The 17,984-nt window shown below is 44.7% G+C and overlaps 1 protein-coding gene across 2 annotated transcripts in view; it reads right to left on the bottom strand.

The window, feature by feature from the left end:
* Positions 1-17,984, bottom strand: part of CUX1 (cut like homeobox 1) — a gene marked incomplete at both ends in the record, with an annotated part of 226,106 nt that overhangs the window by 182,766 nt on the left and 25,356 nt on the right. For both annotated transcript variants that reach the window (XM_079545066.1, XM_079545065.1), the window contains one exon: positions 1,912-2,022. In XM_079545066.1, coding sequence (XP_079401192.1) covers positions 1,912-2,022 — 111 coding nt within the window. The remainder of the gene's footprint in view (positions 1-1,911; positions 2,023-17,984) is intronic.

Here is a 17,984-nt window from a genome sequence, read left to right as displayed (position 1 = left end):
CCAGTGCTCCGTCACCTCACCTAAAGAAGTTCTTGCACACATTTGTGCAGAACTTCCTATGCTGCAGTTTCTGGCCGTTTCCCCTTGTCCTGTCTCCACATGCTGCTGAAAACAGTCCAGCCTCACCACTCTGCCCCCCACACCATAGATATTTATAGACCTGGATCAGGTCCCCTCTCAGTCTTCTTTTCTCAAGGCTGAACAGACCCAGTTCACTCAGCCTTTCCTCATAGCAGAGATGCTCCAGGCCCTTCACCATCTTGGTGGCCCTCCGCTGGACTCTTTCCAAGAGATCCCTGTCTTTTTGTACTGGGGAGCCCAGAACTGGACGCAGTGCTCCAGATGAGGCCTTACCAGGGCAGAGCAGAGGGGGAGGATCACCTCCCTCGACCTGCAGGCCACGCTCTTTGCAATGTACCTCAGGATGCCACTGGCCCTTTTGGCCACAAGGGCATAGAATCATAGAATGGCCTGGGTTTAAAAGGACCACAATGACCATCTGGTTTCAACCTCCCTGCTAAGTGCAGGGTCACCAACTATCAGACCAGGCTGCCCAGAGCCACATCCAGCCTGCCCTGAATGCCTCCAGGGATGGGGCATCCACAGCATCTCTGGGCAGCCTGCTCCAGTGTGTCACCACCCTCTGTGTGAAAAATACTACATGGAAGGCTATGTAACTATACTTTGTAAAAGTGTTTTTAAAACTTTACCATGAAATGATTTAGCAGCAGAAGGCGTTCACCTTGTTTTGTTAACAGAACTGAACTAATAGCAAATCATTTTTTCTCTGTATCTCCTGAAGTGACTACAGAAAGCACAGCTTTTTCCTCCACCCATCAATTCCCACTGAGTGACCACAGCCCTCTCACAAAGTGCAGTGCTGGATTTTTTCCCTGCCAGTAACCTGCTCTGCAAAAACAAAACTGGCCTCAAGAAATCACCCTGAGATGAATCCACAAGTTTGCTATCCCTCAGGAGCCGGCAGCTGCAGCCCCAGCCTGCAGTTCTCCTTACAGGAAAAAAAGGAAGGAAGCAGGAAACTCAAATAAGTTTTGGAGAATGAACTTAAGCTTCTAGCAAACAATTCAAAAAATGTGGCCCCAGATATCCGTTTATTTTCTGGATTTTGTATAGTTTCCTATACCTTCATATTCTTTTACCTCTCTCCATCCCCAATAGACCGTTCTTCTCTGCAAGGGGAATAAACTGATTCCTGATTGGTATCTAGAGAGAACCAACACTTGTGTACCAGCCCAAATTGACGGCAAACTCCTTTGCAAAAGAAGCAAACAGGACGAAGCAAAAAACGCCCTACGCACTGCTACGCATTCAATACAGAAAATGAGCTTTATCTATCTAATACACAACCATGCACGTGTGTGCACAGACATGTACTGCACACGCTATCATAGTCACGGAAGAGTTTGAAAACCATCCTCTCCATTCAAGCAGCGCTCAGCCCTCCAAGCTTGGCCCAGCACCAGTCCAACACCCTTCGCACACCACCTGGGAGCAACGCACGGCCGTGCTGCAGAGCTGTGCCCGCAGCTCAGTGCTGACCTTGTTGCATTTCCAGTGAAATCAACAACTGAACTTTGTTTGATTTCTGGTGGAAAAATGAGCATCTTTGAAGTCGTGCCCTTGATGTAGATTTATTTAGGCAGCAAAACATCACTTGCTACACCCAAGCGCTAAGAGAATTAGGTTTAACTGAAGAACATTTTGTTTTTTTGCAGTTCTCCAGGTTTTAGATTACGACAAAATTTAGAGCGAGCCTGACTCAAGGCTGATGCTCAGACTTGCTCTGAGAAGTCAGCTCCTATTTCAATACAACACAAAGCAGTCTCAGCAGAGAACATCACAAGAACAAAACATTAAGAAAAGAGCCCTAAATACACCTCAGCTCCTTACCTCTGGAGTGTTCTTCTTGAACTCCCGACTTTGCTCGATAAGTTTCTTCCTGGACTGCTCGCTTTCATCTTGCCGGTTGGCCAATATTGTTGCTGTGGCATCGAGTTCTCTCTGTCAAGAAAAAGAGCAAAAAAAAAAAAAGGGGCTACAGTTAGAGTTCTGTTTATTACAGAAAAATAACATCATGTGTGCATCCATCACACGGTCTGGAATAGCGAGGCGGCTGAGCTTCAGGGCAGTACAGAACAAAGCACCATGCTTCCACAAAATGGGCTCCCAAATTAAGTCCAACAAAGGTCTACAACCTTTTCAATTCTATCTTGCAGCCAAAATATCACTGTTTTCCTCAAAAGCATTCATGCCTCTACCACAACATTACTCACAACAGCAGTAGTGTGCAGCACTCACATCCTAATTGCCCAAATTCAGGGAAGATTACCAATCTTCAACACATCGGGTTTATTTCTTGTCTGCAGACACTGGATTTTCCCTTTGTGAGCTTTTTGGTGAAAAAAGTTATGACTAACTCACCATTGGCCAACCCTACACTTCAGCCTGCGGTTACCCTTCAGTCACTCTTAATGCCAAGTGACAATATATACAGTACTATGCTGCCATCACAATTCTTTCTTCCACTTAAATCTCTTCTTATTTGAATGTAGAATTTTCTTTTCCTACCACTGGAATCTGTTCTTCTAAAATTATTAGCAGATATCCCTCCACTCCTCCCGTCTCCTTTCCCAGAGATATATATAAATATACTTGAGCACCTGATGGAGCTGCGAGTGTCCCTGTTCATCAAGGGCCTTTAAGGTCCCTTCCAACTCAACGATCCTATGATATATATACACATCATCCAAGTTCTCTCCCCACCAGTTCCTTTGCTCAGGACTCTGCTTCCAGAATGCCACTGCACTGATCCAGACTTGACTGAATGTGTCACCTCTCAATGCATAAACCAACAGCACAATCTGCCCTGTCTGTCCGTCCCCTTCTTGCAATATTACCACATAACACCAAAAAAAAACAAAAAAAAAAGCTAAATCCTCCACTCAGCTACAGACTCCATTCCCAAATAACTCGGAGTAAAGGACTGCAGTAAAAATAAAGCAGATGTTGTTAATTTTAGACGGTTGGTTACTTTTTGTGGGGGCTGAATGCTGGCACCTTCAGCAACGGGATGGAGATGTGTTCCATGTGACCCCACAGCCTGACCTCTGGAGGGAAGAAGTCCTTCCTGCAGCTTCCAGCTCAAAAGAATCAACTTTTTTCCCCTTTAAGTCTTTTTTTTTTTTTCTTTTCTATGTATATGGACCACAGTTATCTTAATCCTTGGAAATAAGCTAAATATGACAAATGGATTTGAAGCTAGGCAGCACGCTGGAGCCAGTGACCTAAATATCGTCACTGCAAGGCTTTAAAAACACCATATTTCTGACTTTGAGGAAAAAAAAATAGGGCAATATGTCCACCAGATCTTGGTTTGGAATTCTGTAACATATGTGAAATCTATTGCAGAAAAGTGGGAAATACTTAACAGTTGGATAAACCACATTTGAAATTCATCCCAGCTAAGTTTATGCAAGAAAAAAGAGCAACAGAAACCAATGTGGTTAAGCAGTACTATAAAGAGCAATATAACGGCTAAGCAGAAGGCTTTTAAAAAATATAAACAATCTGGTACGGCCAGCAACTTGGAAAACTATATTTAAAAAGGAAGCCCACATTTAAAGCAAAGCAAAGCAAACACTAATCGTGAAGCACGAGGGAATTTCAGCAGACCAAGGAATTCAGTGCTCATTTTACAGTACAGAGGGCTAGCGAGGAACTCTACAAATGGACAAGTGGGATTCAGAGACCCTCACTTCCAGGTTTGGAGACAAGAGCAGTGTGAATATCTAGCCCTGGATGTGAGACCTGATACATAAAAAGATATTATGTTTTCAAGCTCTGTCATAGTTTAACAAGCCCTAAATCAAAATTACTTGACAAATATCCTCATTTTTGCTTCTTTGCTTGGTCTCAACCACGTATTCTACAAGTCCCATTTTTTCAGTGTAAATAACAGAGGATTGCAACCCACGTGCACCACTGGACATTTCCCACACTTCGTGACAATCTTATGAGATATCCCAGTTATTGCACAAATTCAACACGGCCCATGCGTTATTTCTGCAAGCACATGAGTATGATAAGGTAAACATCACTGACTCAGAGATCCCATCCCTGAGTACTGCAGGGCACTCAAAGGTATGTAAAATCCCCTTTCCCAGCCTTGCAGCCACAGAGTGCAAGGAGATGCAACAGCACAGAGACAGCAGTGCATTGCACAGCCCTTTCATGCAAAACAAAAATAGCAGACCGTGTCTGAGTGCCATTCTCCACTTCTTTGCTATCAGTGTCCAGTGAACTTTCTGGCCAAGAGCTGGCACTGTTCAGCCATCCCCGCAGACGCAGCCCGACGTGGAACATGCGCTGGAGGAAGCAGAACAAGCAGCACTATTCTCTTTCCCTCTTCTTTCCCCTTCCCCAAAGTGCCATCAATTTAGGGCAGACAGGTGATGCTGCTTGAGCCACGCATAGCTGGAGAACTCTCTCTCCAGGGCTCCTGCCTTGTGACAAATTTAGTGGGGGAGGGAGGCAGAGCAAAGAGAGGAGACAAAGTTTTAGACACTAAGTGCAAAAGCCATTAAAAGCAACCCTCAGAAAACAAGCATTAGAAGGTTTCCTTTCACGCTGTGTATATAAAAAGAAAGAAAAAACAAACAGGTCAATCTGCTATCTGCTGTAAGGAAAGGAACTGCCTGCCTTCACAGCAGCCACCAGGTGCTCCACCACCCCCAGCGCAGTCCTGCTCTGCTGCCATCATCCAGAGCATGGGGCAGTGCAGGAGCACAGCACAGTGTGCACGACTCAGCTCACAGCCCACCTTTCCCCTCCTGTTCTTTATACTGAATCAGCACGCTTCAGCATCCCAGTTCCCCCAGAAGCTGCTCTACCAATCTGCCATAACAAATAACTCTGCTTCTGCTCAGGGCCAGTGTTTCTGTGCAAATTCAGAAGTTTGGTTTTTTTTGCATCCTTTCTCAGGATTGCACGTGTTGCATCTATGACGGTTCTCAACACGACTTTTTGCAGTTTTTAATTTCCTATTGCAGGACAATTTCTCAGTGCAGTGATGACACCAAAGCAGAAGTGCCTGACCCAGCCCTGCATACCTGCAGCCTGTCTTAGGGGGATACTGCACTTCCCTAGCAGATGCATTATGCAATCTTCCCATCTGAAAAAAAAACAAGGTTTGTTTTCTGCAAGATGAGTTTGTGCTCTGAAGCCCTTTCTAACAAAGCCGAAGGAAAGATCAGAGTTCAGTGAGAGCACAGAACCGCTGCTCTCCCACCTTACAAATAAATAAAAACCTGCAAGCATGGAATAAACTTGTTTCTTAAGAAGCATTCTGCCACTTGGCAAAATGATGCAACTACCTTTCGCACGCAGAATTAGCTAGGAAATTTCAATAAACACATTTTATTTCCGCGTACTCAAGTAACTTGATTCCCAGGCAGCTTTTAAACGAGCTTTAACTGGAACAAATTCTGCGCTCTGTGCAGTATTTCTGGACTGTGAGTCAATGCGTGTGTGGCCTCTGCATGAAGCAGAAAGGGAACAAAAGCAGAGGTGCCAATGGAGCTCATCGATAAGGTGCCTTAAAAGAGAGAGAGATGTAAAAAAGTTTCTTGTGGCTTTGCTCAGGCTGACACCAGCCCCTACCGCAAACACAGGGGAAAGCCTATCAGAAAGTCTTGCAAGAGGGGAAAGTTAGTGCTGGCTTTTCAAAGGGAGCTGCTATGGGCTCGGACCAGTTGCACCAGCAACAAAACCACAGTGACAGGAGCAGCACAGCACTGTGCCATTTTTTCAGGTACACCTTTAACTCTGAGCTTTGTTAAAATGCAAACAACTGTCCAGAGCTGTGAACACCCCAGTACCAAAGGTCTGTAGGATCTATTGAATGAGCCTTTCCTCCTGCTTAGGAATAACAGAACACTGGATATTCATTCCAAGATGCAGTTCTCACCCTCTGGCACTGTTCATTCCCTTTCCATCCGGCTCAGCACATGGTGCCCCAGGCTGTACCTGCACTGCAGGGCCTCATTTCTCACCTCCATCATGCTGCCCCCAAAAATAGGCCTCTGTGGCACTGCCATCATACTGCTCCTACAAAGAGGTGTCGGTGGGCGCTGCCATCACGCTGCTCCCAGCACCAACCCTCAGACATCACCACCATTGTGCTGCTCCCAGTAACAGGCTCCATGTTCACTCGCAGTGCTCCAGCCCTGCTCTGAGGCTCCTTGTCTTCTCACGTGTCTCAGCTGTCCCTGTTTCCCTTCCCACCTACTCTCACCCATCACTATCACCCAGTAGCAAGCATGCCCTTAATATGCCAGGCAATCCAAACTCCGAGTTGGGGTCACTGAGACCCCACAGCCTTGCTCTCTCCGCATCCCCCCGCCTGCTCCCCCCACGCTCTCTGGAAGGGCTCCCACACACAGATGCTCTGTGCCCGCACCGTAATGCTGTGAAACCACCACCTTCCATTACCTCACCTTGTCATTTGGTTTCAAAACCTGGCAAAAGAAAACCTGTCAGCAAACCCACTCCATCAGTTACTTAACACTCCGCTAGGTCCCGCGTTTCAGTTGACTGCAGTCTCTAAGGACAGGAGTTTCCTGACCAGAAGGCGCAGCCGTTTGCTGGGGAGCCATTTGCTCCGCTGCCTTGGAGGATGCAGCACGGCCCCGTTCCAGCTCCCATCCTGCTGGAAGTGCAAACTGCTTCTTTCAAAAGCTGCAGTGAAAAAGGCCAAACAGAAAAAGTAACAAATTGATTTAAAGGTGGCTGCAGTCAGACTTCCCAGAAGGTACTTTTGGGAGCAATCTGCTGATCTGCTGGCCAGCCCTGGCCGTACAGAGTTCAGCTCCAGCTCACACCACAGCCCTGCACGCACTGCTGGTGGCCTTCCAGGGGAGGGAATTCGTTAGCTGGTTGCATTGGCTAATTACTTTGCAAGAAAAAAAAAAAAAAAGCCTAGGCTTCAAACTTGTTATTTCATAGCAACTACAGGGTGCTGGGGAAGCAAAGGGCATCATCTTCTGCCAAATACACTACAAGAAACCAAAGAAAACCCACTTTGCCCAGACCCAGCAATAAGACATATCTGCCCAACCTTCTGTTTTGGGGGTTGATCCTGAGCTGAGGAAGACAGTCCATGCTCTTGTGCTCAGTCTCACCACTCTACAGACCACCCCCTCTTAATAATAAATAAATAATAATTAATTACAAACTGCTTAATGCACTCCTCTCATCTGTTTCAACTAACTACTGCAGCACCACCATTCAGGGGAAGGGATTTGCACTGCCATCTTGTAGCAGAATGCCTCCACAACTTCAGTTTATGTCCCATCTCCACCTAAGACCAGATTCATGAGTTATCCAAACTAATTCTTCTGACCACCAATGAAAGCAAAATGCAGTATTAAAAGAGCAGCTCGAATAACGAAACATTCAGCCCTGTATCCAAGCTCTGCTACATCATTTAAAGTATTTGGTTACTCTTCTTTTCAGCCTAAGGTTTGCTAGCAAATGAAGCATGACCGTCCTTTAAGCAAGACACACACTGTAACACACACTGGGATTTATAAGTTGCTCCAAAGGCTGCCACTAATAAATCAATAATGCACACACACACAGCCTCGTTTCATTGTGAGTTCTGGGTCCTTATTTAAAAGAAATAAGCTCAATGGGTTTTTTTTGTTTTGTTTTGTGTTTGTTTTATTCTAAATGAAAACAAACTCACTGCTCAGACTTTATTTAACTTCACCCAAACCCTCACTACACTATAATTTAGAACAAGATGTCACAATTGTTTTTCCTTTGATGACATTTTATTCTTGGAAGGCTTTTAACATGGTTAACCATTGAGGACAGACCAACTGTCTGCCCCCAAATCCATCACAGCAGTCACTCCACAATCCTTCAGTCTCCAAATGCAATCACCAATCTCAAAGCTACTTAAGCTGTTTCTTAATGTAAAATATGGACAATAATCATTGGACATAAAATATTTACCAACGAAAGAATGAGCACATACTGAAGAAGAGACTTATAATATTTTGAAACCACATTCCAGCAGGAGAGAATCACTGCAGCCTTGAGCTAACCAACCTGCTGACTTCCTTCTGATGTTGGATGCAGCAGAAGAGGCACAGTGGGTGAATGAACTGCTATACCTGGTGTACCACAGAACAGTCTGGAAAGATGGAATAGACTCAAGCTGGAACTTCCTGTCATTAAAGACCTCAACAGCAGACGTGCACTAGGGAAAGCCTACAAAGTGCATCTTGCAATTACTGTCTGGTTACCCCCTCCTGGAAGGCTCTCCCTCACTTATCCCTCCTCGCACTGAGGGACGGACACATTCAGACACATTCAGGTCCTTTGCAGCCTGCCTGTCCTGCAGAAGAGCTGTGCACACAGACTCACAGCACAGCTGCACAGACAGACAGACAGACATCAGGACAGGACAGCGAGTGCAGTGCTTCTCAGAGGAAGCTGGATGGGGAACTTCTATTAGGAAATCAGCAGTAAAAAAAAATAAAAAATTAAAAAATTAAAAAAAACATCAGAAGAAAATTACTGGCAAATGAAATTGTTGTTTGATAAACAATTTGAGCAGGAAGAGTATTTGGCAGAGGGTTTTCAGAGAACGGTCCTTGACTCCTGACTAACACGCTTCCTCCCTTGGTCTGAGTTTGTTGACTTTCTGGGCACACTGCAAGGTTTATGCATTTTCCCATGATGGGAAAAATACAGCATTTTTGTGAAGCCGCCTGTGAATGCAATTGGTGGATGTTTTCTAAAGAATTACAGATATAAATAGGAAACAAGAAAGCAACATTTTCTTTATTTAGATGTTCGCTACTATTGAAGTTCCACTTACAGTCTTAGTATTCTTTCACATCTAAGTTCCCAATAATGGCTCAGCTCGCTATGACAATACACGTCTTTACGTTTAGCTTTTAATACCACAGCAAATGCTACATAATTTGGACAGTAAAAAAGAATGCGATGCCTTTACAGCTTTTAATCTCTGATCTGGTCCCTGACAGTTCAGCACAAGCAGCACACTTTATGCACAACTTGGATCAGACTGCAGAACGCCCTTCCTGGCGAGGTGTTTCCCAACAACACATTGCACGGCTTGGTTAAGCTCATTTTCTGTGGCATGAAAAGGAAAATAGCAGAATTGACTCACGGAGTAAAATTAGCTGATGTACAGTCACAGGGAGGTTGGACTGAGGTGACAGCACGCGGAGCAGCACCCCACAAAGAATAGCGAGCTCTGTGTTAAACGGTGTTGGAGCTAATTTAGAAGCAGAAGCACTCTTCTCATTACTGTATTTTTAACACAGACTGCTGATTTTTTTTAGATCAACATTTCTGGTAACGTTCCCTAAAGTGCACATATATATATATATACACACATGTATATATAATACTGGCCTTCTAGATCATGCGTTAACAGTCACACACAGAATATTCTTAAACACTGCAAACCTGACATCCTCCAGCACTGAGGAACAGTGAAAGTTCCAGGCCTCCCAGGATGAACACTGAGCCAAGGGCAGCCCACGTCTGCTAACTCCATCAACACAACTCAGGTGCGCAGTACAACCTAAAAACCTTTGAACCTGAATATAGATATATATATACACACTTGGTGATAATTTATATAATTCCACCACTATTCACTGTGACAAAATCACAGTAAAATGAGGATTGCTATGAAAACAACAGATTAAGCTGCAGTGCCACTGTCAGCTTTGCTGTGACACGCTGTCACTAAAAGTCCTTAATTTTGGTTATCAAATACAATTTCAGCTCCTTGCACTTCAGAGCACTAAAAACAATTCTGTGTAAACTGTGTGTTTACAATCCTTCAGTAAAGAATGCAGCTGCCTCAATCAATGCTGATTGTCTGTTAATTAGTTCAGTTTTAGAAGCTGATGGAACAGATTACTTCATTCCCTTCCCACGCACAGAGAAAACTCTACAAATAGAATTATCTGCAATACAGCAATTTTTGCTCCCCAGCAGTTTCAGGAGGTAGATGATGTACTCGGGACAGAAGTGCTCTCTCTACCAAGATGTTTCAGTTTGGATCTTCTCTAGGCATTCTCTCATACAGACTTTCCGTTCACATATATATATATATCCTGGAAGTGAACTAAACAGCAACGCTTCCAGACACGGTGGGACCACATCCCCTCTGTTTTGCAGAGGCTGAAACCATGCCTGAAGTTATCCCAAGTCCTCCAGAAAGAGCAGTCAGAATTTGCTGTGCATGTGATGTACGTAATCATGTATATGCTGCATGTCATCGGCAATGCATCCTCAAATGGAAAACAGCATTCAAATATTGGATGCACAGCAGCAAGCTGAAGGTTTGCACTGACTGATCTGAAGCTGTTATTGCCATCATTGCCTCTAGTGTCTCATTTTCCTTAAACTAGAGACTCTTGAAGAAGAGACACATTTTAATGCTCATACGTGCATTTGGACACTCTCCTCCCAGTGCCAGAAAACACTTCTGTTGAAAAAAATGATGAAATAGTGTAAGGCCCTGGGCCTGGCCATCAGGAATGATCCTAAATGCCTCTTTGGAGATGATATGTGTTGTATTGAATAATAGAAATTTCAGTTTGAGATCGGCTTTCTTCCTCCCATAGTTTAAGAGAGAAAGAAAAGGTTCTGTGTGGGTAGGAAAAAGGTTTTGGTCGAAGAACATCCATGTATTTAAAACACAACCCATTTCTGATATGATCAGAAGGTCTAACTACTCAGCTTTTAATAGAAGAAGCAAGTGGACAAATACCAGGTCCCACAAAACCATGGAGATATCAGCCCACAGGAGCTGGATTCCTGACAGTGCATCTGGCTGAGCACAAAGTCTGAACTGAATAAAACCACATTGACACCTACAGATGCCAGCTTCAACAGCACCATCACAGAGAGCCTAAAACCTCGTCATGCTTTTCAGAGTTCAATATAGAAAACATAGAGAAGTTTTATTTTTGCGTTATTATGGAGACAGACATTCAAAAGAGATCACTGAAAACACCTTGCAGGAAATTCTCTGGAGCCACAGAAGCAGCACCAGAGGAGGAAAAAGTTTAGGAAATGGCACTCACCTCCTTAAAGATGTTGACCTGAACTACAAGGGAACCAAGACTGAAAGCCATTCTGCTGAAGCCTCATTTTTTCAGTAATCGTCTTCCAGTTAACTCCAGCTAAATTACCTTTCCACAATTCTATCTGCTCAAACCCACTGCATGTTTATTCTTCATTCCTGCCTCTTCACTTCTCTTGAGTTATCCAGGCAGAATACAGTTCTGCCTTTCCCAATCCCTTTTCGAATCCAAATTCTCAACCCAGAATAAACATGGAGGGGTTATTTTTGGTTGGTTTGTTTGTTAAATCAGTTTTACCTTGGCATTGCTTTGGGATTCATTTATTTCAGACACGTTTAGCAAGCTTCATTACCCAACCCCTGATTCCAACAGCACACAAACCACCTTTGCTAAAAGTCTGGCACCAAAGGCTGCATTCAGCAACACAGCCTCAATGACAGCCACAACACTCAGCCACTGCTCTGGCTCTCCTGTCCCATGGAGCAGACCCAGGACCCTGGGAAGTCTCCCCCTGGAAATAGTGCCATGTTGCTGTTATAACATCTGAGTTGCATCCTTTCCCACAGCAGGGTGAGATGCCTGCCCACTGCTGGCTCTGTGCAGGCTGGACCTCAGGCTCCACTGCCACCAGTCCCAGATCTCACACGAATACTGAATTCCCATCAGAAGAGACTGAGCTGAAAAGGAACTGCTGCCTGCTGTTTGATATACTGCTGCAACTTAAGCATCACCTCTATGTCCCCAGAATTATTTCCTACCACATCTCTAGTTATACTGTCCACGGAACTATGAATCAGCCTTTAGTTCTGCTTTGTCTGCAGTAATACAGAGGATTCTGCAGATGCAGAAGGAAATCACTAAAGGACTTGCTAAGCCCTCCTCGATCTCCATCTTCAGAGGATGCACGCTTTGCAGCCAGCTGTGGGATGAACTCAAGAACTACGAGAAACATTTGGGAAAAGCCCATACATGCTTTGTCAACTAATTTGGGGGACCAACATAAAGTGACAAGGCAAAACAGTCACTTAAACGTATTTTCTTATTTTTGTGCAAAAACTCCCTTGTTCCCTTCTCTTTCACACCTTGTATTCCAGACGTTGCTGGACAGACACACTGACCATTGGAAATAAACTGGGAGAGTAAAGGGCCCTACATCATGGGGCTACAAATCATGCTTTCAAAGTACAGTTTCTTCTGTATTTCTGTCTATACAGTAACGTGGGGAACAAAGGCAACCAACAACAGAGCCAGAAACTGAGCCAGAGCAAAGACTGGGCACCAGGTCTGTCCAACCACCATGCTGCACAGAGGCTATTTGGGGGAGCAGTGCTTCTTTTCTCCCCTTCTTTTGGAACTCCTCCTGTGCGCCTTAACCTGATGCTTGAATCCAGCCCTTGGTGGGCAAGGAATAAGCCCACCTCTGCATTTGACTACTGACTAAATAGGTCCTAATAGTGTCTGTCTGACTAATAGTGTCCTAAATAGGACCAAAACAAGAATGACAAAACTCCGCATTACTTTCATCACAGCGCAGAATGGTATTTGCATAATGGATTCAGCCTGGAGTGAGTCTGGACTGTCGGGGCCAGTGAACCTGAGGTAACCCTCCACTGCTTATTTACTGCATCTCTAAAGCATTTCGGATTCCAAGCTGAATATATATTTCACACAGTACCAAAACTTTTAAATATCCACACGAAGATTTCATTTTTATAGGCAATAAACATTAAATCTAAAGGACTGGAACATAAAAAGTGTTTTAATACCATATAAATCACCTTTCCCTAGACAGAATAAATCTCTGAAGGTTTTAAGGACTGCAATATAAATTTTTATGGCAAATTATCTACATAGAAATTATCTGCATGAGATGCACTTTCACTTCTCTTTCTCATTTACATAGTGCTGACAATCTTTTCAATCATGACATCCAATCCAATTTGGGAAGTCCAGAACACAATGCACAGAAATGCCAGCCGAACACTGGCGGCTTCCTCCTCTTCTTCATCAACATTGTTCTGCCTCTGCTCTCTATCAAATACAGAAGTTCACCATAGCAGATAACAACACTAACATACGAAAACTGAGGCTTAGATGAACAGCTACATCCTTTTTCAAAAGAATTTTCTGGCTTTCTAACATAGAGCCCCAAAGCAGGCATGGGCTCACTTCATCTTGCCTGTGGGAATCCTCTGAAGCAAAAAGGCAACAAGAGCCTTAGTGGGGAGGTCTTGGACAGCAGAGCAATAGCCAAAACTGCTCCTCAAGGAGCTCAGAGCAGACATTTGCACTGCCTTCTCAGCACAGGACAGCACTGAGAAGTCAGACAGCTGGACTTTCCTCCATCCCTGGGGACTGCCAGTGCCCTGCTCAGACAAAGCCACAGCAGAGCTGTGACCTGGAGGACAGACCCAGCCCCACATCAGGACATCAGACTACAAACGTGCCCCCAAACCAGCCTCCCTGCAACGCCATGAGTCTTCTTTCCACGCAGCCAGTTTCAGATGTCTCTAAATGAGAAGAATCGTAAGGAGATGACATCCTTGGCCAGATTTTTTAAAGGCTCAGGCTTCCAACCAAACAGTTAATAACTATGGAAGGGGAGAGGATGATTATTACCCACGCTGAGACAACAGGTGATCACTCCTGAAAGCTTCTGCCTCGGCCTGTCGGCATAAATACTTCCTCATAACTAAAGCTGAAACACACACAAGATGTTCAGTAACCGGGGATCCAAAGCACGCACCACAGAGGCACGGTACTCAGTACTCCACTGCTACCAAAATTATTTGCCATCTCATTACAGTGAGAATGTGCTGACAAGGATTCTCATGGAAAGAACTGGCTTTTGGAGCTCCTGGCAGAGTCAACTCTGAGGGGTTCTGGGCACCTCATCGAATCATAAACACAACACTGAACTACGTGAAGAGCAGCAAAGCCGCAAGGAAAAAGTAAAAAGTAGGAAGTTTGCAAAAAAGAGCTAACACTGTGTTAGTTCCAACCTGTATTTCCCTTACAAAATGTTTTCAGGACATCTGTACCACCAACCAAATTAAGATAAAGCAGCAGGGGAAGAAACACAAATTGGTTCCCAGACGGCTTCCTATGCTTCAAAGGTATTTATTTAATAAGTGCCACGTATGGATGAAATGAGATCATCAGCCCAGTCATAAGATGGCTCTCCAAATTCTTAATGAAATCTTGCGCTTTGTGATTTAAAGAGTGATCACCTGCTCACACTGACTCCAGAAAGCACACGCAGCAAGCCTGGCTGCCAGAATGCCCCAAGAACTGGAGGGTTTGAGCTCACAATGTGAGGGGGGGAGGAAAAAGTGCACTGACATGTATGAAACGTAGCGACTCACAAAAGAAAAAAATTACAGGGTCATTTCCCAGACACAGATTTTTGGCCAATGAAATGAGGTATTTGCTTTCTATCTGATGAAGGAGTGAAGTGACATAAAGCTTTCTTCCATACGATTTCACAAGCTTTTATTACTTTCCTGAATTATCATTGAATCTAGAGGACAGAATATTATTTTCCTTTGAAATACCAGGTTGTTGCTAGCCTTCCCACTTCTTCAATCCATAAAACCTATTAACATTTTCATAATTAATGCTAATACTTGAGAAAAAAAGCCATTGTGTTAAGAAATGCTTTAACGAGATCAAGAAGGAAAACAAGTGCTTCTCAAACTGTACATAATTTATTTTGCTACATGAATATTTCTTCCACAGAAAACCAAGCCGGGACTAATATCCCTGTGTGCCAGCACTCCTCATGTTCAGCTTTCTGCTCTCTTTCCCAACGCAGCCTTGCTAGGAGGACATGAAGATGGCCTCACCAGGCTCACAACACTGCGCCCTGCGTGCAGACGAGCACAATGCATGGGAGCAAGAACCAGGATTCCCCTTTAAGTCAGGGTGATGAACTTCATAATACTGGAGCCGGGACACACTGAACTGGAAAATTTGAGTCAAGTTGCAACTGTTTTTCCAAACAGATCATCAAAGAATATCCAGCCCTAAAGTCAGAGCAGCCCAACTATGCATTTTATAGAACACTTATCTATGAATCAGCAGATCACAAACATGAAGCCCAGACATTCTTCCCACTCCAGCCTTGAGTCATCCCATTAGGAGAACCAAAAAAGAATTTGTTGAAAAACTTTTTCCTGGTATTTTTCAGGAGAAAGAAAGGGTTAAAAAAAAAAAAGGACTAAAACAATAAGGAAACAGCAATCATGAAACTAGCAAACACAGACATTCGAACAGGAAGAAGCCAAGGCCTGAAATGCCAAAGCAAACCGTGCTGGATGCGGGGGGCATCTTCAAAATAAGTAAAGAATCACAGAGAATCATTCTGGATGAAAGGACCCCTCAGACCCCAAGTCCGACCCCAGCCCACCCACCGTGCCCACCGACCACATCCCCACCGCTCTGCAGCACTTCCAGGGATGGAGATCCCAACTTCCCTGGGCAGCTGAGCCACTGCAACACCGCTCTTTTGGAGAAGAAATTGTTCCTAATATGAAACCTGAACTACCTTTAAAGGAGTTTGAGATTACAGACAAATCCCCTACATAACACATCCAATCAAAAGGCAAGTAAATTCCTCAGAAAAATCAACCCTTCTGTAGAAGAGATGGGCAATGAAGAGAAATTTGGGAATTTCTGTCAGCTGCGCCCTTCAAGCGGAGCTGGAAAGCAGCACAAGCAGAAGCTGCACCTGACAGGCTCGACTCCATCCCTCCACTCACCAAAACCCACCCCAGCAGCAGCAAACCAGCCAGGGAAAACCATCTAATTCAGGCAGCAATAATCCACAGGCCGTTGTACATCCTGCTGTCATCCGGTGACAGGAGAAGACAGCGCTCAGCACTTCGGGAACTGAATCGCTGCCGTTTACTAAATTATGGTTTTGTTATTATAAGTTCTAGTCATCTGTACTCAAATATTACAGCAGAATAATGCAAACCCACACTGCCCACAGGCACCAGCCGAGAGCCGTCCCCAGCTCACCCCAAGCGTGGGGACGAGGGCCGTGTCACAGGGTACAAACTGCAAGGTGGGCGACACCGGTACCGACGGACGTGACAGAACTTCAGCCTTGGCACTTTCTTCAATTACTTGCCCGAAAATGATGTGGTTCTCTGGGGAGAACTGTAATCCAAAGCCTTAACCACAAGGCCTTTCTGGATGGTACGAACAAGACCGTACCATTTGCTGTTAAGCTTAATGAGCTCCGCCACAGCTACACGCAAACCTCAGATAAATCTGTAAAACAAAATCTTTTGCTTCTGGGCACGGGTCGGTTATAGTTAATTGACTCTTTCAGACTTTAGCCCCTGGAATGCCTCAGCTACAAAGCTGAAGAGATGGAGATATGCGCCATATATATAAATGTGCTGTCAGAGGACTCTGTTACTCAAGGCTTCAAACACTTTGCCCCATGGAAAAGATACTTATTCTTTTACTTCATCCCACGTTCCTCATAAAGGTCTTTGGGGACATCAAGATCCAGATGGGTTACCATGTTACTTCTGGGCAACTGGTCTGGCTTGGCTCAACCATATGATCAAGCCGCATTATTTCTCTTCAAGCATATGCAGCAACATTTCCTCAAGCTGACATTCTCCTGCATGCATCAGCTAGAAGGCAACGTCCTCTGGTTGTGATGAATAAATCAAACCCCCTATCCCTTACAAACCAGGTACTTTCTGTGCTTCCCACAGCATCACAGACCCAGCAAAAGCCTCCCACAAACCTTCCTGGCACAGGTTACGTATTTTTGGATTCATTGCTCTTGCTAAGATTCAGCTCAGTACTTTAAAAACGTGTACTCATCCAAAGGAAATCTGAGTTTGGTAAGATACGCTCTGCCTTCATGTGCAGCTGGCTGTGAGAGCCCAGGGCAGGCTTAACCCTAGATGGCACTGCTCATCGCTTGCTGGCACGCTGCACGCGGGGAACTGCGCCAAGGAACGCGTTCATCCCATCACTAATTATGCATTCAAAGGTATACATTAAGACCTCAGCCACCCTGTATGAGGGCAAGGAACCTGCAAGGTCCCAGGAAGAAGCACGGGACGGCAGGCTGTGCTCACACCGCCATCACCCACCTGCATGAACCAAGGGTGGCAGTGGGGCAACTCGTGCTTCAATCCCATACAATTCCCCTGGTGTGGGGCTGCCCCTGGGGAGCAGTCTGGGTTTGATGCATCGCTCTACAGAGTGAATAAAGTCCCACGTTGTTTTCTGAAGAAATCCACTGAAACCACCACAAAAAAAAAAAAAAAAAAAGATGCCAGCAAGCTATGATACAAGAGATAGCAGAAACACGGCTGTTCTGCAGCAGAAGGTGCTGGATTGGATTTCTGAACATTTTTGCTCAAATATAAGTTAGAATTGCATATCAAACTTGCTGATGAAGTGTTAAACAAGATTTGATAATGGCTATTTTCAGAATACCCTACAGTGTCTGGTGCTCTTTAGTTAACATGGTCTAAATACCAATTCCCCCCTATCTCCTTCCCACCCTGCTCCCAACCCCTACCCCCCCGTTTTGTTTTTTTTTTTAATATCTGCTCACATCTCTACAGCAGCAAAGGATTTCACAATTTCAGGACAGACTCTGGGGTTCTCATTATTTTCTACAGAAAACTCTGAAGTAGGAACAAAGGAGACCTCTCCTGCTGCTGCCCCAGACGGAGCTGACTCCGCTGCCAAGCAGAGCTCTGCCCTCTGATTTTAACAAGCCCCTTGCAGGTCTGCACCTGAAATCGTTGTGCATTTCAGGCAGCAGCACAAGCAGCATCCCAGCGC

The sequence above is a fragment of the Tetrao urogallus genome (genome assembly GCF_951394365.1).
Source record: "Tetrao urogallus genome assembly, chromosome: 20".
NCBI classification, from domain to species: Eukaryota; Metazoa; Chordata; class Aves; order Galliformes; family Phasianidae; genus Tetrao; species Tetrao urogallus.
This window is presented reverse-complemented; position numbering and strand designations above follow the sequence as displayed.